Source organism: Scyliorhinus canicula, chromosome 1 (genome assembly GCF_902713615.1).
Source record: "Scyliorhinus canicula chromosome 1, sScyCan1.1, whole genome shotgun sequence".
In the NCBI taxonomy this organism is placed as follows: domain Eukaryota; kingdom Metazoa; phylum Chordata; class Chondrichthyes; order Carcharhiniformes; family Scyliorhinidae; genus Scyliorhinus; species Scyliorhinus canicula.
The window spans coordinates 269798622-269821856 of NC_052146.1; the positions used below are offsets into that span (position 1 = coordinate 269798622).

The window sequence follows — 23235 nt, forward strand, 5'->3', positions numbered from 1 at the left end:
ATGTTTGTGTGTACTTCCTCTGTACATAAGGATTATGGATCTCACCGTTCAGTGTTGTGATTCCTGCTAACCATGGGCGGAATTCTCTGATCCTGAGGCTAAGTGTTGATGCTGTCATAAACGCCGGAGCGTTTTACGACGGCGTCATCTGGCCCCTAGGATCAGCGATTCTGCGCTGCACAGGGGGCCAGCACGACACTGGATAGCTTCCCTCTGCTCCAGCTGCCAATCCGGGCATCAGCACGGGCGCCACAGGTCTGCGCATGCGCACCATGGCCGGCGGCGAGTTCGGGCATGTGCGTGGGTTGCCTTCTCCGCACCGGAACCTGACGCAATATGCCGGAGAGCTACAGGGACCCAGTGCGGAGGAACATAGGCCCCCACCGGGAATAAGCCTGCCCGCTGATCGGTAGGCCCCAATCGCAGGCCACGCCACTGTGGAGGTTCCCCCCGGGGTCGGATCCCCCCCTCAGCAGGCTGCCTCCCGCAGCATGAACGCTGAGGTCCCGCCGGGTAGGACCACACGAGAACGACGTTGGAGGGACTCGGCCTAACTCAAGCGGGCATCCGGCCCATCGCGCAGGGAGAATTGTCGGGGGTGGGGGGGGGGGGGGGGGGGGCTGCTCCGGCTGGCACCGATTTTCCGGTCACCGGTGAATCGGTAAACCGGCGTTGGAGCGGCATCGGAGAATCCCGTCCCCTGTATGAAGGCATTTCTCTTGTGTTTTTAATTTTGACGGTCATGTGACCTTACTTCTGGAGGGTCTTTGTTTATTCTGTTGCACACTGATTGTTAAATGGGAGTAGAAAGCCTGACCATTTAATGATGGCAAGTCCACATGCGCAGCTTACAGAGGGCAGGTAATATAAGCAGGGCAGCAAGGAACAATGAACAGTTTTATAGTAAGTGATCAAACAGGACTGAATCATGCTGAAGATTCTTCCCTGCGTTAGAGAAACTACAAAACTGGTGATTATTTTTAGAAGATGCTAACATTTTCAGACCTTGACCTTAAAAGAAAAGTAGGTCTAAGAATGTACACCACAATTCCTCTAATTTTCTCATTGTAGAATAAGCTGGATGGCTTTGGGCTTGCCACGTGTAACCTCGCTTCCTCTGCCAGCAGCATTTTAAACAGTTTTTAAGTTATTAAACAAGGACACAGTATTTAATCAGTTTATGGCAAGTTGGAGCAGAGGATTTCTGGGGGACTGCAAGTTTTCCACTGGCACGATCCTTAGTGACAGCAGTGTTTAATCACCAGTGGGGTGAATATTGCTTCTGCCTAACAGAACTGGTGCAGGCGACCTATGTGATTGTTGGATGTGGAGGTGGCATGTCAAATGTTAGAATCCCGGATGGGAAGCCAAATATTTTTATTTTGTAAAACTGTTGAGAAAAAGCTACTGCACCACAGGCGTGATAACACTGACCATGTTAAAACAAACTACTTTAAACACAGAATTAACCACATTAGAAACAAATAAATAGCTTCACAGTTAATAGTTACAACAGACTATCTTGCTTCCCAAACCTAAATCCGCCTGTATATATTCCAATTAAGCAAACCATATATATATTGAATCCCACTCCTGAATAAAGTTAACAAACCAGGGTTTTTACTTGCTTATCTTGTCGGAGAGTCTTTGGAACGAGAACCCTATTTAGGACCAAACTGAAACCCTTCTGCTCAGCTTAGAGTCCTGGAAGCAACTGCCTTTTCCAGACAGACCTGGCCCCTCCCATTAGCTACACTCAAAGCACACAGCATTCTTTTGTCGCTTGTTACAAGATGTGTCTTGATTTGCTTAGCCAGGGTCAAACTGTTACAAAAGTACATTAACTAGCTATCTGAAAACAGGTTAAAAGCCTTTTAGTATCGATTAGCAAAACACTTCCCCTGCAAAAACCATGGATTATCTCACTTTTAATCATGGCTCTAGCAATCAAACTGTCTATATGCATTCTAACATAAGCTTTAATAACATTACTGCAAAAAAAAAAACAAAATACAAACCATGGCAATTTCCTACATTCATCACATTAGCGAGCAATGGGGGAAGGGAATGCTTTTTTTTCTTAATTTTAGAGGTGAGGAAGTCCAGTCCTTTTTTTGTCATGGCCTGGTCAGCAGGATGAGTTTAAAATGTACCTGGCACCATGTTCGCTCTCCTGACACTGTGGGTGAGTTACTTCAAAAATAATCTTGTCTGAGAACCTGTTGCTTCAGGCTGCTAGCTGTGCCACTGTGTCACATGATCTTTAATCCTGTTTCAGGAAAACCTCAAGTGTCTTGATGGCTCTGAATTCCTTTCTTCATAAATTGAATTGGGCATGTTTTTGTTACTAACCTCCAGTGACTTTGCCAGCTGTAACAATTCCAGTCTTTTAGTGTTTTTAAAAAATATTTTAAACTAATCTTAACATTCTTATGATGCAGATGAAGATTTGATCGTAATGCTGTTTTGTCCTTTTTAGATCACTTTCCCTGTGTACGTGCACTTTAATGTTTGGCCCCTGAGTGTTAAAGCTGCCCATTGCTGCTGGCCACTGTAAACGTTGATTGCAAAGAGGAGACCAAAATAGATTTTTATTTGTGGAACCAGATTCTTTGTCTCATCTTGTACATTTTGGCTTTTAGCTTTGCATGGTTTTGTTAATGGCATCTTCTTGTGATACAACCCTTGTCACAAGAACTCCTTAGGTTAGATCCTAAATGAAACGTCTTTCGATTTGCATTATCGAAGGAAAGAACTTGCATTTATGTAGTGCCTTTGGGACATCCTGAAAGGAGACACAGTGAATGAGGATGTTATGAAACGGAGATGCTGCTGTAATGAAGGCCGCTGCGGCAGCAAGCTCCCACACACAGCAATTAAATAAATAACCAAATAATTGTTTTAATTATGGTGGTTGAAGGATAAATGTTGGCCAGGATACTTGGGGGAAAATAATACTCCCTTGTTCTTCCTTCAAATAGGACTGTAGAATTTGTTTGATCCATCTCAAAAGGCAGAGGGGGCTTCGCATTAATGTCCCAATAAAAGGACAGCACCGCTGATAGCGCTGTGCTCTTTCACTGTCCACCTACAACATATTCTCAAGTGTCTAGAGTGGAGCTTGAATCCACAACTTGCTAACTGAAACTTTCTGATGCAGTCAAGGCCAACACAACAATGCTGTTAAATTACAAGAGGTCATTGATAATGCAAACACTTTTTGGTAAATGTGTTTTTCGGTATCCTGTAAATTACTGGTCATTTCACCTGTCTCTCCCCCCCCCCCCCCCCCCCGGCTGTCCTTTGCATCAACAATACTCTGCCCGTGCCATCCGGTCAGCTATTTTCTAATAACCTGGCTTGGTAAACACTGCTATTGTTTCATTTAATAGTAGCACAATTTTTCTTAGGAAGCAGTTTAGAAGCCATAATTGAACCATATGACAGATTGTGCTCCTTGATGGTAATACACAGTACTGTAATTGTCTGCCAAACCAAAACCACACTTTTAGTTTATTGGAGGGAAAGAAAGAGTGGGTTAGTGTACAATGGCATTTCCATTTTCTACACATACAGTGTCTGATTTAAGTGGCAGGGTACAAAACAAAACTTAATGGGGAATTTTAGATTAAGTAACTCCACTGTAGACATCTGCAATTATGCTTTAACGTTTTTTTAGTGAATGCTTTCAGTGTTTTCCTTCCCCCTCCCAAAAATGTGATGTGGCATATTTTCAAAGCTGCAGTGAAAAATGAGAAGAACAGCGAAACACTGTGCATCTGTCTGAAATTAAATGATGTAGCAGATGGATGGTTTCAAAGAGAGGTGTGGAAACCTATATTGTGGCATTAACGTGAGGGGGAGAATGGAAAGAAAAAGATTGTAATTTATGCATTAGCAAACTTTTTCTCATGAAATAATTTGCAAAATTGCAGAAGTCTGACTTCTGGGGCCGAAAGCTGCTCGCAGAGAAGCAGGAAGTTTAAATCTGACCAATTTGAGTATTGAGTATTTCTTAAATATGCACATTATACCAGAGAGGAACTGAGCAGCTATCCATCTTTGGTGTATATTTTTGTCAATTGGGTAACACTCTTTAAATATGCTGCACCAGATATTACTCATGGGACATTTGATATGGGTGAAAAGTTTCCATAAACTGATCGATGTTAAAATCACTTTATTCATTTGCTCCTTGTGTTATCTTGTCCTGCATTAGCAATACATTAGATTGATTTTTTTTTTAAAGTGACCCATTCTATTGAGCAAAAGAAACAAGTAAACCATATGGCCCTTCGAGCCTGCTCCACCATTCAATTCAATCGTGGCTGATCAGCAGCCTTAATTCCACTTTTCCGCCTGCTCGCCATATCCCTGGATTTCCCGAGAGACCAAAAATCTGTCCAACAAGCCTTAAATATATTCAAGGTGGAGTATCCACAACCCTTCGACATAGATAATTCCAAAGATTCAACAGACTATTGGGTGAGAAAATTCCTGTCCATCTCAGTCCTAAATCATCAACCCCATATCCTGGGACTGTGCTCCTGTGTTCTAGATATATGAGCTGGGTGTTACAAGCCTCTTGGTATCTACCCTGTCATGCCCTTTCAAAAACTCTCTCAACTCCAGAAAGTAAAGGCCCAATTTACTCTGCCTCGCCGCATCGGACAACTTTCTCATCCCAGTCTGAAAGATCGCATTTTCTAAACTAACAGAAAGAGTAAACTTCTTACAAGAAACTGGCTCGTATGGTTTTTAGTTGTGGTTCTAGTATTGAATTTTGATCCAGAAACGATCTCCTGCTAACCTGATCTTGTTTGTACCATTTGCAAGGTGCTTGTAAAATATCTAAATGCATCAAAATGGATCAGGATGCCAGCACCTGGATTTCAGGCAAGCTTTGGGATGTTGGGAGAGTTATTTTTTTAAAATAAATTTGGAGTACCCAATTCATTTTTTTCAATTAAGGGGCAGTTTAGTGTGGCCAATCCACCTACCCTGCACAGCTTTGGGTTGTGGGGGCGAAACCCATGCAAACACGGGGAGAATGTGCAAACTCCACACAGACAGTGACCCGGGGCCGGGATCGAACCTGTGCTCTCAGTGCCGTGAGGCTTGCAGTGCTACCCACTGTGCCACCGTGCTGCCCATTTGGGAGAGTTATTGGATATCTATTAGAAGCACAACATACCCAGTGAAGAATAGCATTATACCAGCACGGTTATTTTGGAGAGAAGCAGGTGCTAATTTTATCTTGGCCCCAGTTTCAGTTAAACTGATTGGTACTTTCACACTTCCTCATTGTAAGCAAGTCAACCAAGCATCAATTCTTAAAGTGCCTTCAGGTTTAGTTAAATGGTGCTTTAAAAATTGCTTTTCTAAATTCTTGCAACTTCAGTTTTTGTTTGTTTGGAAGAACATGGGTTTTCTTGATCCATCAGTGTATCCAACTGAGTGTATTTGGACACCAGAAACGTAAAGGCATAAAGGCCCCAAGACCAAGATCCCATTGTTATGTGTGTATAAAGCTAGTTAATTCTTACGGTGAGAAGATACCAATCCCTATGTGTTGCCAGTTAAGGTTCTAAAGGAAAATCTGAATAAAATTGACACATTACTCTGCCCTCCAAAAGATGATAAAATCCAGCAAGTTGAAGTGGGTCCCCATAAACATTATGATCTATTATGTACAACAATTACACGGTAAATTCACTCATGCTCTGTATACTACAGTGAGAAACACCAGAGCTGTTGTCAAATCAAATCCAAATTTTCTCCCCAATTTCCCTTTTCTTGCTAACTCTGTTACCATGTCATCATGATTGATGGCCTGTGAAGTAAATAATCACATATTGTGGGGGATATTTCCAGTGATAAATGTCATTGCTGCTGAGTTGCGTTCCCAGCTAATTAGCAATGGGAACATTATGTAAATGAATGTAAGACTGTTTGTTTATATTTGTGTACAATACATGGTGGGTGGGCAATGAAAGAAGAGAGATTTGGGTGTGATTAACCTCTTTCAGAAAGCATCCAGTCGTCCAGATGCTGTCGTCAACAAGATAAATCATGTATGCGCATGAGGGCAATTTAAGGAATCACAAATTGTTCTAGCCATGTTTTTCATTGGTATAACCTCACTTGAATAGTATATGTAGTGTTGGGTACTGTATTATCAAAAATAAATATTAATGTTTTGGAGAAATTTTGGAGTTTACAGTTCACACCTCGCTTCATGGGATGTTTGGCAGAGAAAAATTAAAAAGGGGTGTGATCCTGATCTTTGAAATGATACACAAACAATTCAAATAAAACAAAGCTATTCGATTTTGACAAAAAACTGGGTGGCGTACACAAAGCCTGCAAAACTACATAGAACGATACAGCGCAGTACAGGCCCTTCGGCCCTCAATGTTGCACCGACATGGAAAAAACTAAAGGCCATCTAACCTACACTATGCCCTTATCATCCATATGCTTATCCAATAAACTTTTAAATGCCCTCAATGTTGGCGAGTTCACTACTGTTGCAGGTAGGGCATTCCACGGCCTCACCACTCTTTGCGTAAAAAACCCACCTCTGACCTCTGTCCTATATCTATTACCCCTCAATTTAAGGCTATGTCCCCTCGTGCTAGCCACCTCCATCCGCGGGAGAAGGCTCTCGCTGTCCACCCTATCTAACCCTCTGATCATTTTGTATGCCTCTATTAGGTCACCTCTTAACCTTCTTCTCTCTAAGGAAAACAACCTCAAGTCCATCAGCCTTTCCTCATAAGATTTTCCCTCCATACCAGGCAACATCCTGGTAAATCTCCTCTGCACCCGTTCCAAAGCTTCCACGTCCTTCCTATAATGAGGCGACCAGAACTGTACGCAATACTCCAAATGCGGCCGTACTAGAGTTTTGTACAACTGCAACATGACCTCATGGCTCCGGAACTCAATCCCTCTACCAATAAAGGCCATCACACCATAGGCCTTCTTCACAACCCTATCAACCTGGGTGGCATGAAGAAAGTTAAATAAGTTCACACTGCTGCCTCACTGCACCGAGGACCCAGGTTCGATCCCGGCCCCGGGTCACTGTCCGTATGGAGTTTGCACATTCTCGCCATATGTGGATGGGTCTCATCCCCATAACCCAAAAAGTTGTGCAGGGTTGGTGAATTGGCCACGCTAAATTGCCCCTTGACTGGAGGAAAAAAAAATTGGGTATTCTAAATTTAAAATTCAAAAAATTAAATAAAGAAGTTAAATAATTGAACGTTTCCCCATCTTTTTCTCTCTCATCCACTGCCATCACCAGAAAGGAAATAAGTGGACAGGTGGATATTTGTCAAAATGAAATAGATTAAAAAATAACACTTGTGGGGTTAAAACAATTTTCAAAATTCTTATTACTCAGCAAAAGGTCACACAAAGGTTGGAGTGCATACGGGTATATTCCTGAAGAGAAGAAACTATTTTGGTTAAGTCCTGTGTTGAATTAAGAGCAGATTTGGCAAATATTTTCAATTTTGTTGAAGCGTTTTTGTTTTAAGGCAACACTTGGACAAGATGAAACCGAGGCCACAAAAATCAACAGGGGGGCTTATTTTGTTTTGAAAGTGAAGAAATATAAACATAACCTGCAACTTTTATGAGCAGAACAATAGATACAGATGCAGGGTACAGCTCCCCACAAATGTGCGTCAATCTATTCCCTAACACCTCTCTTAAACGGGAATAGATTTTCCCATTTCCGAAACTAGCTGTCTTCATAGCCATGCACCTATCAGGGGCTGAGTTGAGACGGTTCAAATAAATTTCACTTGGGATCTTCCTAATTCAGTGGCAGCCATATTCAATCTAACCAGTGCTTTTTCTAGCATGCTGATTTTTCTCCCCCCCCCCCCCCCCCCCCCCCTCCAGGTGCTGTCTTGCTGTTAAGTCTAGGTCCAGGAAATGCTGCCTTCCTGTACTGTATCCATATTGGTCCAAAATTACAAGAAGCTATTCAAGCATGACGTCTACCATAACCTAGCCTTGTCTGATCTTCACCCTTTTGTGCTTTCACTTTCCAGCAGGGTGACAGGATAGTGATCAGGAACAGGAACCATCTCTCTCTCTCTCTCCTTCCGATCTTGTGACTGAGACCTTTGACTCGAGACTGCATGAGTTGTTTTAGCCACTAGGCAAGCGAGGCACCTGAAGATAGAAATTGGACATAACTGTCACAAAGCCGGTGACAGTGGTGACCTGAGGGGAAAAAATTTTTACACAGTGAGTGGTTAGGATCTGCAATGCACTGCCTTTGGAGTGTGGCACGCAAAAGGGTTTTGGATAAGCACCTGAAGAGAGAAAAAAATCGAGGGCTTATGAGGAAAGAACATGATAAGGGTGGCACAATGGCACAGTGGTGAGCATTGCTGCCTCACAGCGCCAGGTTCAATACCGCCGTCGGATGACTGTGTGGAGTTTCACTTTCACCCTGTGTCTGTGTGGATTTCCTCCGGGTGCTCTGGTTTCCTCCCACAGTCCAGAAATGTGCGGGTTAGGTGGATTGGCCATGCTAAATTGCCCGTAGTGTCCAAAGGTTAGTTGGGGTTATGGGTTACAGGGATCGGGTGGGGGAGTGGGCCCAGTTAGGCTGCACTTTCAGAGGGTGGGTGGTGACTTGATGAACCGAATGGCCTCCTTCTGCACATAGGGATTCTATGAGAGCGTGACTAGCTGAGTTTGCTCCAGCGGAGAACTGACACAGGCATGATGGACTTACTGGCCTCCATCCTGCTGTAACCATCATTTCTAAACCTTAAATAATCCTGTTCATAACAGGTGCCGAAATAGTCAGTAAATTTAACCCTTTGAGCATAGTTGCTAATTTTGTTCTTTTGAATCATTGAAAGTCAGCTAGGCTAGGAAGGGATTAGTTTGACCCAGTAGCTCAGCGACACAACCACATCCCTCTGATTAACCTTCTGGTCCAGTCCTTCACACTGATTTTCTTGCCACTGCCAAGTTTTATATTGTTGGAACGCCTAACTCGGTTAAACAACTAAAGGGAAAACAGAAGGGTAAATTAAAGTAGTCAAGATTCTGTATTCTGATTTTATTTAAGTTAGAAACTTATTTAGTAACTTTTGAAAGGGTGAGGAATGGCAAAGTGACCAGGAATGTTTTCTATAACTTTTTAGTTTTGGAATTTACAGTGCCTATTTCAAAGTATCATTTGCAGTAAAACTTCTGCTATGTAAGTAGTATTACTGCAATAGGGGATTTTACAGGGCTGCTTTGAATTTAGTCGTTTTCTGCAACCCAAGAACCACAGGATTCCCTGCAGCTGTGGGTAGTCTAAGGCTTTGGCTTGATTTTTTAAAAAATATATGATCTAGCAATTTGACTGTGTCTCCTTTCTCCTCTGGTAATGAACAGGCCCAGGGTAAGTTACAACAAGGCTGACTTCCGGTGGCCAGTATGGAGTGAGTGGTCTCACATTTCGTGGCTCCTGCTTGAGGTAGAATTGATCCTTGGTACCTGATCACGAGGGTATTTGCTGGTACAAAGTACAGGAACTGACAGAGCTAAGGATGCTCCTTCGGATGTGCATGTCTCAGCCCTGTCAAACAAGGAGTGTAACTGTAAAAGGGCGGAAGTGAGACCGGGAGCTTTCGCAAAGTGCAATAGAAGGAAAGATGGCGGCGAGCTCTGTGGCGTCCTTGTCCACTCTGTGCTCCACGTAACAGTTGGTGGAGGCAGGAGGCCTAAGAAGATCTTGGGCTCTTGTAGAAACAGTGTTTGGGAGGGGGGGGGGGGGGGGGGGAGGTGAGGGAGTGTTGGCACTTTTCGGCAGGGTTGAATGCTGTATCATGTTCTGTATTTTGTGGGTTATTGGGGTTGTGAGCATAAATGGGAGACGGGAGGAGCAGGTACGAGGGATTTTGGGGGGAGGCAGTTGCCTCGAGTGGAGGTCACCATGCTAGCGGATAGTTAAAGAGAGTGAAGTGGGGGATAGACCTGTTTGGGGGGGGGGGGGGAGAGAGAGGGAGGGGGTAGTGTTATGGGGGATGGTTTTCGTTCTCTTTTTCTCTGTTAGGGATGGGGGGGGGGTGGGCATTGCTGACGTGGACGGAGTTGGTGTGGCGCATCTGCTTAAGGAGTGACGGCAGAGGACATGTGGGGAGGCCCTCGGGGATGCGGGATGTGGACCTGGAGGAGCTGGTTAAAGCAGAGATATGGCTGACCAGAGGGGAAGGGGGTGCAGGGATCCCCCAACCCGGTTGATTTCATGGAATGTTCGGAGATTAAACAGGCCGGTTAAGAGGTTATGCTTCTTCACGCATTCAAAGAATTTGAAGGCAGGCGTGGTTTTGCAAGAGACTCATTGGATCAGACGAGGAAGAGATTGGGGGGGGGGGGGGGGGGGGGGGGGGGAGAGAATGGTGTTTCATTCGGAGCTGGATTTGAAGACGAGGGAGGTGGCAGTGCTGGTTAATAAGAGGGTGTCCTTTATGGTGGGGAGCACAGTGGCGGACCCTGGGAGTAGATTTGTGATGGTGACCGGGAAGTTGGAGGGGGCCCATGGTGCTGGTGAACATTTATGCCCAAAATTAAAACAATGTGGAGTTTGAGGCGGGTCCTGAAGATCCCGGACATGGACACGCACCTGCTGATCATTGGGGGTGGGGGTTTAAGATGGTGTTGGAGTCGAGGCTGGATTGGTCATGCCCCAGATCTATGAGATGTTGGAAATGGTGAAGGAGTAGTTGGAATTTATGGGGCGAATGGGGGCGGCGGACTTGGCGGTTTGTGAGACCGGGGGCGAAGGAATTTTTGTTCTCAGGGGGTACTTGCGGATTGATTTTTTTGTCCTGGACAAGGCACTGTTGGCGGGGAAGGATGGTCTGACCACGCACCACACTGGGTGGATTTGCGGGTGGAGGCTCCCAAAGGCAGCAGTGGAGGTTATGTGGGGTTATTGGCCGATAAGGAGGTCTGTGAGAAGATAGGGGTAGCTATCCGGAACTATGTGGAGCATAAGACAGGGGAGTTCTCAGCGGTTACGTTGTGGGAGGCAGTGGTGAGAGGGAAGTGTATTTTGATTGGGGTACACGGGGTGAGAGTGGAACGGGCAGGGAGGCTCAAGCTGGCAGAAGCCATTTTGTTGGTGGACCAGAGATATTCAGTGGAGCCTGAGCACTGCTGAAGGAGAGGCAGAAGCCCCAAATGGAGTTTTAGCTAGTATTGATGGGGAAGGCGGTGGGACAACCACGTAGGGCCAGTGAGGCAGTGTGCGAATATGGGGAGAAGGCGAGCAGGATGCCCGCGCATCAGCTGAGGAGGCAGGCGGCGAGGAAGATTGGGCGGATAAGGGACGAGGATAAGGACGGAGCCAGAGGAGGTAAATGGGGTGTTTGAGACTTTTTGTCGGAAAGTGTGCCATTCAGAGCATCTGGCGGGGGATGGGAGCATGAGGCGGTTTCTGGATGGGCAAGAATTCCCAAGAGTGGATGAGGCGAGGATACATGAACTGGGTGTCCCAATTGGACTGGGGGAGGTGATGCATTGTGTGGGGGGCGATGCAGTCTGGTAAGGCCCCAGGCCAGAACGGGTTCCCAGCGGAGTTTTCTAAGAGGTTTGAGTTGGACCCGAGGCCCCTGTTAATGGAGATGTACAATGAGTCAGTGGGTAGGGGTGAGCTTCCTCCCATGCTGTGTCAGGCATCTATCTCGCTCATTTTAAAAAGGCAACGACCCGAAGCAGTGTGAGTCGTACCGCCTGATATCGTTGTTAAATGTGGATGGGAAGATATTGGCGAAGGTGCTGGTGGTGTGGACAGATAGGGAAGGGCCTCCTGGGATTCGTAATGGGGCAGCGGTTATCAGCCAATGTTCGGAGGCTATCAAATGTGACAGTGATGCCCTCAACAGCTGGGAGGTATAGGTGGTTGTGTCTATGGACACGGAGAAAGCATCTGACCTTGTGGAGTGGCCGTATATATTCGAGGTGCTGGGATGGTTCAGGTTTGGGCAGGGGTTCATCGACTGGGTGAGATTATTGTATAGGGCTCATAAGGCAAGTGTGCGGACCATTAGTGTCAATTTGGAGTATTTTGGGTTGCACCAGGGGATGAACCAGGGTGCCCTCTCTCCCCTTTGCTCTTTGCCCAAGTGATTGAACCATTGGCAATGGCACTTAGGGCTTCGAGGGGGTGACTGGGCATTCAGGGGATGGTGGAGCATCGAGTATCTTTATACGCTGGTGACCTCTTGTCATATGTTGCGAATCTGGTTGAAAGTTCCAACAGGATTATGGGTATCTTGGGGGTGCTCAGTCTCTTTTTGGGGTATAAAGAGACATTGGGAATAAAGAGACCTAAAGGGAAATCATGGTTGATCAATGCCCGGGGACAGGGAGGTAGTTTAAGGAGGTTGCTGCTTCAGTTGGTAAAGGTAAGCTTTCATTATCTTGGGATACAAGTGGCACAGAGCTGGGCCCTGCTGCAAACATTCAATCTGGCAAAGCTGGTGGGGGGAATGAAGGAGGACGATGGGAGGTGGGATGTGTTGCATTTGTTATTGGCTGGAAGGAACGAGATGGTAAAGATGACGGTGCTCCCGAAGTTTTTGTTCGGGTTTCAGAATCTCCCAATTTTCGTGCCCAAGTCTCTTTTTAGTAGGGTGAATAAGATGATACTGGGGTTCGTGTGGGCAGGTAAGGTTCCCCGGGCCAGGAGGGTGTTTCTGGAAAGGGAGTGGGGGGGGAGGGGTGGAATCTGCAGAATTATTTGTGGGCGGCATACATAGCTTTGTTTGGACATGGGCAATGGAGGAGGGGTCGGTATGGGGACAGATGGCGAAAGCTTTGTGTAAAGAGGCCAGTCTGATGGCGCTATCGTTGGCACCTCTTCCGTTCTAGCCGGCCAAGTACTCCACGAGCCGGATGGTGGTATCAGCGTTGAGGGTGTGGAATCAATGTCGCCATCACTGTAGGATGGAAGGCATGTCCCTGTTGGCACCAATTTGTGGCAACTGCAGGTTTATTCCGACGGTACTGGATGCGGGGTTCCGGGGGTGGGGGCAGTTGGGGGATAGACTATTTTCAGGACCCATTTGTGGATGGTAAGTTCAGAGGAGCTTGGGGAGGTGAACTCATTGCCCAGGGGAATGGGTTCCTGTAACTACAGGTGAGGGCCTGAGAAAGGAGCTGGGATTGTTCCCACAGCTGCTACCTCCAGTGCAACCGGACAAGCTGCTGTCCAAGGAGGTGAGGGGTGAGGGCTCTTATGACGGGGTCTAGGATGATAGGTGTGAGCAGTGTGCAGGGAGTCCGGTGACCATGTCCATATGTTTTGGGCATTTCAGAAGTTGGAGGGATTTTGGAAAGAGTTTGCAACGTAATGTCGAAGATTTTGGGAGTGGAAGTGGCGCCGACCCCATGCGTGGCGATATTTGGGGTGTCAGAGGATCCGGGAGTGCGGGTGAGGAGAGAGGCTTATGTCTCCCTGATAGCCCGGAGACGGATCTTGCTTTGCTGGTGGGAGCAGCTATTAGTGAGGCATGGGTGAGCGACTTGGCAGAGTTCCTTCAACTAGGAAAAATCAAGTTTTCCAAAAGAGGGGCGGAGGAGGGGTTCTCCACAAAGTGGGAGGCTGTTCATCGGCTTCTTTCAGGGACATTAACACATCGCGGTTGGGGGAATAGGTTAATGGTGCATGCTTTACAGTTGCTGTTGTTGTTTGCTCGTTTCTGTTCTGTATAAGTTTGAAAATACCTCCAATAAAATACTTTTCAAAATAAGAAGTTACAATACGGCCTACATAACCGCGAGGTTTGAGCATCTTGAATGTGAAAGTGGCAATGTGGCGGAAATCAGATCATTCTTCTCCGCCCGCCCCCTCAGTGTCCTACCCAATACTCTTGCGGCTAGTGGGAGGAGGAGGTGGGAGCCGGACTTTACTGCAGGGCTTTGAGGAGAATGCCCAGCGTCACCACCTTGGGCAACTAGAATGCGGCACATATGTGCCCTTGTCACTCGCCCATTCAGGAAGAATTTTTTTTTAACACTCTCTGAATTAAAATATTAGCAAGTTAGATGGCTGGTCAATATTTATAAAATATAACATGCACGGAAAAGGGTTTTGTCAGTGAAATGTCAGCCTCCAATATTTGGGAGAATTGGGTGGGAATTGATGAAAATTAACCGAATTGTTCAAATACCCGGGAGTTAACAAATTAGAAGTTGGGATAAGGATATTTTTTAATTCAAACTTGTGCAGTTAAAGACCATTAAAGTAGACACTATGGATGGAATTTTCCAAAACATGAGTTTTGTTTTCAGCAAGAAAAACAAGGCAAGCATCCGGAGGTGCGATCCAGAACACAATTTTCAGGCACTAAGTTGATCGCCACATATTTGAGACACAAAGCATCTCATTTAGGCCCCCCGGGGTTATCTGAGCACTTCAATGAAGGGGGAGCTGCATTTAAGCGGCCCCACAGCACTTGCTCTGATTCAAGCCAGGTGGATGGCAGCTGGGAAACCAGCACCTCAATTTAGGGAGGAGGCCCTCACTCATGCTGGATGCCATGGAGGAGAGGCAGGCTACAAAATGCCCTCAGGTTGGCAGGAGGCCCTCCAGCAAGGTGACAAATGCTGCCTGGGAGAAGGTGGCAGCACTGGTCAATGCCAGCAGCCTGACCAACAGGATGGGAGTGCAGTGCAGAATAAAGATGAACGACCTATTCCGATCAGTCTGGGTAAGTTCCTGTCTCCTCTCTCCACCCCACCCTTCCGTCACGTCTCCAAAATGTCAACTCCATCACACATGCCACCGTCACGCAGGACCTCCGAACCTGACCTCCCACCAGTATCCTCAAATCACACCCCAGCCTGAAGCGAGCATGAAGTAGAGGTACAAATATGCAGACAGATTATAGAAAAATTTAGGGGCAATAGGGTGGTTGTGATGGGAGATTTTAACTTCCCCAATATTGAATGGGACTCGTGTAGTGTTGGAGGCGTAGATGGAGCAGAGTTTGTAAGGAGCATCCAGGAGAGTTTTTTAGAGCAGTATGTAAATAATCCAACTCGGGAAGGGGCCATACTGGACCTGGTATTGGGGAATGATCCTGGCCAGGTGGTTGAAGTGATTACTTTGGGAATAGCGATCACAATTCCGTAAGTTTTAGAATACTGATGGACAAAGACAAGAGTGGTCCTAAAGGAAGAGTGCTAAATTGGGGAAAGGCCGAGTATAACACAATTCAGCAGGAGCTAGGGAATGTGGACTGGGAACAACTGTTTATGGGTAAATCCACATTTGAAATGTGGGAGTCTTTTTAAGGAAAGGTCCTTAGAGTGCAGGACAGACATGTCCCTGTGAAAATGAGGGATAGAAATGGCAAGATTAGGGAACCATGCATGACGGGTGGAATTGTGAGACTAGCTAAGATGAAAAAGGAAGCATACATAAGATCGAGGCGACTCAAAACTGATGAAGCTTTTGAGGAATATCGGGAAAGTAGGACGAATCTCAAACGCGCAATAAAGAGGGCTAAAAGGGGTCATGAAATATCTTTGGCTAACAGGGTTAAGGAAAATCCCAAAGCCTTTTATTCGTATATAAGGAGCAAGAGGGTAACTAGAGAAAGGATTTGGCCCACTCAAAGACAAAAGAGGGAATTTATGCGTGGAGTCGGAGGAAATGGTGAGATTCTTAATGAGTACTTTGCATCTGTATTCACCAAGGAGAGGGACATGATGGATGTTGAGGCCAGGGATGGATGTTTAAATACTCTAGGTCAAGTTGTCATAAGGAAGGGGAACGTTTTGGGTATTCTAAAAGGCATTAAGGTGGACAAGTCCCCAGGACCGGATGGGATCTATCCCAGGTTACTGAGGGAAGTGAGGGACGAAATAGCTGGGGCCTTAAAAGATACCTTTGCAGCATCCTTGAGCACGGGTGAGGTCCCAGAGGACTGGAGAATTGCTAATGTTGTCCCCTTGTTTAAGAAGGGTAGCAGGGATAATCCAGGGAATTATAGACCTGTGAGCTTGACGTCAGTGGCAGGCAAACTGTTGGAGAAGATACTGAGGGATAGGATCTATTCACATTTGGAGGAAAATAGACTTATCAGTGATAGGCAGCATGGTTTTGTGCAAGGAAGGTCATGTCCTACAAACCTAATAGAATTCTTTGAGGAAGTGACAAAGTTAATTGATGAGGGAAGGGCTGTAGATGTCATATACATGGACTTCAGTAAGGCGTTTGATAAAGTTTCCCATGGCAGGTTGATGGAAAAAGTGAAGTCGTATGGAGTTCAGGGTGTACTAGCGAGGAGGACTGTCAGAGAATACAGCAAAATATAGATAGATTGGAGAGTTGGGCAGAGAAATGGCAGATGGAGTTCAATCCAGGCAAATGTGAGGTGATGCATTTTGGAAATCTAATTCAAGACGGACTATATGGTCAGTGAAAGAGTCCTGGGGAAAATTGATGTACAGAGAGATCTGGGAGTTCAGGTCCATTGTATACTGAAGGTGGCAACGCAAGTTGATAGAGTGGTCAAGAAGGCATACAGCATGCTTGCCTTCATTGGATGGGGTATTGAGTACAAGAGTCAGCAGGTCATGTTACAGTTGTATAGGACTTTGGTTCGGCCACATTTGGAATACTGCGTGCAGTTCTGGTCGCCACATTACCAGACGGATGCTTTAGAGAGGATGCAGAGGAGGTTCACCAGGATGTTGCCTGGTATGGAGGGTGCTAGCTATGACGAAAGGTTGAGTAGATTAGGATTGTTTTTGTTGGAAAGACGGAAGTTGAGGGGGGACCTGATTGAGGTCTACAAAATCATGAGAGGTATGGACAGGGTCGATAGCAACAAGCTTTTTCCAAGATTAGGGGTGTCAATTACAAGGGGTCACGATTTCAAGGTGAGAGTGGGAAAGTTTAAGGGAGATGTGCGTGGAAAGTCTTTTACGCAGAGGGTGATGGGTGCCTGGAACGCTTTGCCAGCGGAGGTGGTAGAGGCGGGCACGATAGCATCATTTAAGATGCATCTAGACAGATATATGAACGGGTGGGGAACAGAGGGAAGTAGACCTTGGAAAATAGGTGACAGGTTTAGATAAAGGATCTGGATCGGCGCAGGCTGGGAGGGCCGAAGAGCCTGTTCCCGTGCTGTAATTTTCTTTGTTCTTTGTTCAGCCCGGCACTCCTCATCAGAAGCCATCGCTGATTAGGTGCAGTGCCCACACATGCCAGATGCCATCGTCCTCTGACCTGCCAGGCGTCCAACTCACATCATCCCCACTTGTGTTCCTGCAAGCGAGGTTTGCCAACAACCACCGTGAGCAAGAGAAAAGGGGCAGTGGGATGCCCAAGCTAATAATAATAATCACTCATTGTCACAAGTAGGCTTCAATGAAGTTACTGTGAAAACCCCCTAGTCACCACATTGTGGCGCCTGTTCGGGGAGGCCGGTACAGGAATTGAACCCGCGCTGCTGGCATTGTTCTGCATTACAAGTCAGCTATTTAGCCCACTGTGCTAAACCCACCCCTAAGGATCCTGACTGTACGAGGAGAGATCCATGGTGCTTGCAGAGTAGCAGGCCTGTGCTGAGAGCAGGGTGGACCTGTGAGAGAAAAATGAGGTGCCCTTGCACCTTCATCCAGATGACCAGTCCCAAGTGTGTTCTGTGTAGCCTAAACCCTTGACTAGGTCAAGTACTACAACCATGTCCCTTGCCTTGTAGGAATATCAACAGGAGAGCTTGGACCATGCTTTTTATAAATGACTTGGATGAGTAAGTGGAAGGGTGGGTTGGTAAGTTTGCCGATGACACAAAAGTTTGTGGAGTTGTCGATAGTGTCGACGGCTGTTACAGGTTACAACAGGACATTGACAGGATGCAGAGCTGGGCTGAGAAGTGGCAGATGGAGTTCAACCTAGATAAATGTGAACTGATTCATTTTGGAAGGTCAAATTTGAATGCTGAATACAGGTATAAAGGCAGGGGGTGGGATTCTCTGATCCTGAGACAAGTGTTGATGGCATCGGAAACGCCATCACGTTTCTCGACGGCGTCAACACGCCTCAGGATCAGCAATTCTGGTCCCTACAGGGGGCCAGCACGGCACTGGAGCAGTTCACGCCGCTCCAGCTGCTGATCCAGATGTTAACAGGGCGCCGCGCCAACCACGCTCTGCGGAGAAAGGCGTACCGGCGGCACGGTGTGATTCCCGCTGGTCACGGTGTTTCTCCGGCCCGGCCCCAGGCTGAGAGAATCGCGCCCAGGATTCTTGGAAGTGTGGAGGAGCAGAGGGATCTTGGGGGCCATGTACACAGATCCCTCAAAGTTGCCACTCAGGTTGATAGGGTTGTCAGAAGGCCTGTGGAGTGTTGGCTTTCATTTACAGGGGGATTGAGTTTAAGAGCTACGATGTTTTTCCTGCAGCTTTATAAAACCCTGGTTAGACCACACTTGGAATATTGTGTCCAGTTCTGGTCTCCTCATTATAGAAAGGAAATGGATGCTTTGGAGAGGTGCAGTGGGGATTTACCAGGATGCTGCCTGGACTGGAGGGCATGTCTTATGAAGAAAGGTTGAGGGAGCTAGGGCCTTTCTCACTGGAGCGAAGAAGGACGAGACATGACTTGATAGAGGTTTACCAGGTGATGAGAGGCATGGATAGAGTGGTTATCCAAAGACTTTTCCCCAGGGCGGAAATGGCTGTCATGAGGGGATATAATGTTAAAGGGATTGGAGGAAGTTATAGGGGAGATGTCAGAGGCAGGTTCTTTACACAGAGAGTGGTGGATGTGTGGAATGCACTGCCAGCAGAGGTGGCGGAGTCAGATTAATTAGGGACATTTAAGCGACTCTTGGACAGGCACATGGACAGCAGTAAATTGAAGGGATGTAGGTTAGGTTGAATTTGGATTAGGATAAATGATCAGCACAACATCGTGGGCCGAAGGGCCTGTGCTGTATTGTTCTATGTACCAGCTGTTTCCCATCGCCTGCCCTCAACACCACCTCGAAGGAGATCTCAGAGGAGGACGTGGAAGAAGTACTGTAGCTGTCACCCACACCAGCCACCATTACAGACACACACACCTTTGTTGTCAAACTTAGCAGGCAGGCTGCTGGATCACTATCTGGTGAGCACCACATACCTGATGCACTTCAGCTGGAGGCAGGAGTTTGCCACGGATTGGAACAGTTGGAGGTGTGCTGGATCCCAGGACTCAGCTGTGTTCCAGCTGGGTGCTATACTTCTGGACATGTTCATCCCTCGGCTGCTGGAGATGGCCCCTCACCTGCTGGAGATGCTAAGCCAGAGCCAGGAATACCAGGAGTGGTTGTCAGCGACAGTCCTGTGTCTACAAAGATGAATGGAGGATACTCTATCGAAGGAGATGTTGCCGGTGATGCGTGGCACCCAGGCCAACACTGCAACGGTGGCATGCACAGTGAGCTGGACAACTGGCAGGTCAGACGTTGATGACACCTTCCCGTACCAGCCTCCCCGAACAGGCACCGGAATGTGACGACTAGGGGCTTTTCACAGTAACTTCATTTGAAGCCTACTTGTGACAGTAAGCGATTTTCATTTCATTTTCATTTTCATGTGTGGGCACTGCATCGAAACAGGGATGGGTACTGTGTTCTGATGAGGAGTGCCAAGGGGGGGTATGACAATACTGGTGGGAGGTCAGGTGCTGGGGCCCTGCGAGGTGGCGGCATGTGTGATTAAGGTGTGACCAAGAGGTCCAAGCCATGGTAGGAGAACTCTGAAGCATGGCACAGTCCCTGAGGACAATGGCTGAGGGCTTCAACTACGTGGTGCTGACAATGGCAGGTTTCCTGGACTGACAACGCCAGATGATATTGTGGCCTCTGGCGCTCACTCTAGTTGTCCCTCCATCCCATGGAGTGACCCAAGGGCACACAAGTACCCGGAGGTAGGAGAATCAGCTGGAGCACATCATGGGGCCTTCTATCCTGGCTGGGAGTGACCAGCCAGTCTAAATCCAACCCCCCCCCCCCCCCCTTCCTGAGACCAGCGGAACTGAGGCACAGCAGGCAGAACAAGATGATGTGGCAACACCAGTACCACCCGGAAGTAGACCGGGCTCCTCTGGGACTCGACCCTTCAGAGGACACGCGCCAGGGCATCTCAGGAAACCGGGCATGGAAGGCAGAAGGCTGCTTCCACCTCTGATATGCATCATGCAAACATACCTAGAAGTAGTGGGAGGGTTCGCAAGTGTGAGGAATTGTAGAGGCACAGTGTGGGCACGGGTGAAGTTAGGCACTAATAGTTGGTGGACATTGTCACATTTTGATATATCACTAAATTAAATATTATTGTTATCACCACTTTAACACCTCAGAATCTTTAACCCACCTTCCACTGCCATAGCGTTTCCCTCCATTGGGACACAGCTGATCTCAGTGAGCCTCCATGTCCGCCTGACAGTTCAGCCCTCTCAGAGCGAACGCGTCTTTTGCAGTGATAGGACTCGGGCATGCTTCAGTGAACTCTAGACCCTCGCACTTAATCCCCCTCTAGAGCAAAGAGACAAAGGAATTTAGTGCAGAACCTCACTCAGACCTGAGCCGGCGAGTCCATGTGCTGGCAGGGGACAGACAATAGTCAGATATAAGCAATAGCAGAGGCCATCACAGATAATTCCTCACTGCGAGTCGTCATCACCCTCCTGCATTGACCGGGCAAACGGCACACAAGAACTCCCCAATCCCAGCACCCTGATGATCCATAACTTGGCCAACTTCATCTCTTGGTTGCAGAGGGCTCACGACGTCTTGGGGCGCGTGGGTCACACTGTCAAACAGCGAATTAGTCTTCCTCCTTGAAGTGGGAGGTAATAAGGGCATCATCGCCCCCCCCGCCCCCCCCATCATGCGCACCCATCCTTAGCAGGCTCTTCGTCGAAGCCCCCTTGTACGCCCGAGGACACAAGCTGCTCCTCAGCGTCATCCACAGGAAGCTCCTGACCGGGCTGCAAAGCCAGGTTTTGGAGGGCCCAGCAGACCAAGACAATGCGGGAGACCCTCTGGAGGCTGTATTGTAGGGCCACGCCGTACCTGTCAAGACAGCAGAACAGCATCTTCAACAGTCTGATGCACTGCTCAATGATAGCTTGGGTAGTGCTGCGAACCTCAATGTACCTGGTCTCCTCAGCACCTGTGGCCTCCGCCCTGGCATCATCAGCAACTACCTGAGGGGATGTACCTTGTCCCCAAGGAGCCATTCCTGTAACGTAGGTGTCCTTCAAAGATTCCAGGGATCTGCGACTGACTGAGGATATAGCTGTCATAGACGCTCCCTGGAAAACAGGCACACACGTGCTTGAAAGGCATCTGGTGATCGCAGAACAGCTGGACAGTTGATGTCACTGGGCATGGGGATCGACATAGGTGCAGTCTATCGCCCCCTGTACCTATAGCAGAGCAGCTATGTGCCCAAGCCCCGTAACCTTCTCATCCAGCCAGGCCTGCTCCAGGTCAAAGTGGATGTAGTCCAGAGCACGTGAATACAGTGAATCCGTCACCTCACAGTTGCATTTATGGGCAGTTGCTTGCGAAATCCGTACAGGTCCTCGTTGAGCCCTGGAAGGATCCCGTGGCAAAGACAATGAGGGCTGCCGTGACTTTGACAGCCACGGGTTGCGGGTGTCGTCCGCCTTCACTTGGTGCCAAGTCCGCAAGGACAAGGCACAGGTGCCTCACCGTATCCTTTGTAAGGCAGAGTCTTTGACGGCACATGTTGTCAGACAGCTCGAGGAAGGACACGTGTTCAGTAGACCCACGATGGTCTGCCACGCCTTCGTGCTCCCTGCACCTTGGGTGCGGCCTCCGGCCCCTGATCCTGCTCTGAGGCCCCTAGGTCATGTTCTGCAGGACCTTCCCTTGGAGCCATCGCATGTTGCAGCCTGTGCTCCTCTAATGCACTGGTTAGTAAGATAGCCAGCTCCACAGGCTCCATCCCAATATCGCTCGGAATCCTGCAAGGGATGACAGATAGAGTCAATCTGACCATCATTATCTCCCCTGGCCCGTTAGCCTTCCAGTCCCAGAGCTTCTCCAGCAGCAATCGCACACTCACAATTCAGGTGCCCTCCCATCTCCAAAACATGACTGGCTCTGGTCTATGCCCTCGCCCACTTAGACTTGCTTGTAGCCTTCCATCTGGATTTCCCCTCTCTGAAGCTCACTACGTTTGGGTTTCTTACAGGAGGGATATGTGCTTCCTCATCCTGACTCGCCAAGGTCAGCTGGACAGTTAAGTCTGGTTTGGGGGTGCTGATGGATCCTGACTGGCAGACTTTGGGCCCTGGCAGAAAAGCGACCCCATTGCCTCTTGATCCTATGCCATCAAGCTTTGAGCCCTGAACCCGGAGGATTCATCCCATTCCTTGACTTTGATGTATTTTGGGGAGTTGACATAACTAAGAGCTAACTCTTAATGGCCAATTATTATCACAAGCATGAGTCTCGGGAATGTCAGAGGGTTCAGTTGCTTTCTCCTTAGGGAGAGGCAGAGCTAATAGGCATCCTTCCTAGTCAGGCAGTATAATTCAGAGTGCTCATTGCTGCCGTGCCTCGACACTTAAACCCTTCATCCTCCTGGACAGCCAATCCATAAAGCAAAGCCCCCACCTTGCCCAGTAGGTACCATGTTGCTTTCGCGGAACCCCTTAGGCCTGGTTCCATGCCTCTCATCACATCCCACCCTATGTGCCCTTCAGCCACCCAGCCCCAGACTCCCATGCCACAGACTGCTGACTCGCCCAACACAAAATTCATACTCGCCCAACTTTGAAAGCATAATAACACAGCACTGAAAGCAGGCTCCAGGACCACCGACACCAACCACGAACCCCAACCCGCCCCACGAGTGGATAAGAACCGTATGCCCCCAACAGCTGCCCTCCTCTTTCTCTCTCACCCCACCTTTCACCTGATTCACCCCACGATTCACCTGAGGAAGGAGCAGTGCTCCGAAAGCTAGTGTTTGAAACAAACCTGTTGGACTTTAACCTGGTGTTGTAAGACTTCTTACTGTGCTCACCCCAATCCAACGCCGGCATCTCCACATCACCCCACCTTTTCACAGTGCTTCCTCCGGTGTGTGTGGAGACAGTGGCGCCCAACTCGTTCCTCCTCCTCGGAGGCCGTGGTGCCTTGTTCCCATTTTTAAAGAGCAATAGTA

At 47.8% G+C, this 23235-nt stretch overlaps 1 protein-coding gene across 4 annotated transcripts in view; it reads left to right on the forward strand.

The window, feature by feature from the left end:
- The window catches only part of pigf (phosphatidylinositol glycan anchor biosynthesis, class F), an 86657-nt gene that overhangs the window by 61858 nt on the left and 1564 nt on the right, over positions 1-23235 (forward strand). The window contains exons 5-7 of one of the 4 annotated variants that reach the window (XM_038813158.1): positions 10120-10135; positions 13148-13155; positions 17351-17360. The exons of the other annotated variants lie outside the window; for them this stretch is intronic. Of the exons in view, the coding sequence (XP_038669086.1) occupies positions 10120-10135; positions 13148-13155; positions 17351-17360 (34 nt within the window). The remainder of the gene's footprint in view (positions 1-10119; positions 10136-13147; positions 13156-17350; positions 17361-23235) is intronic. 4 annotated transcript variants of the gene reach the window in all.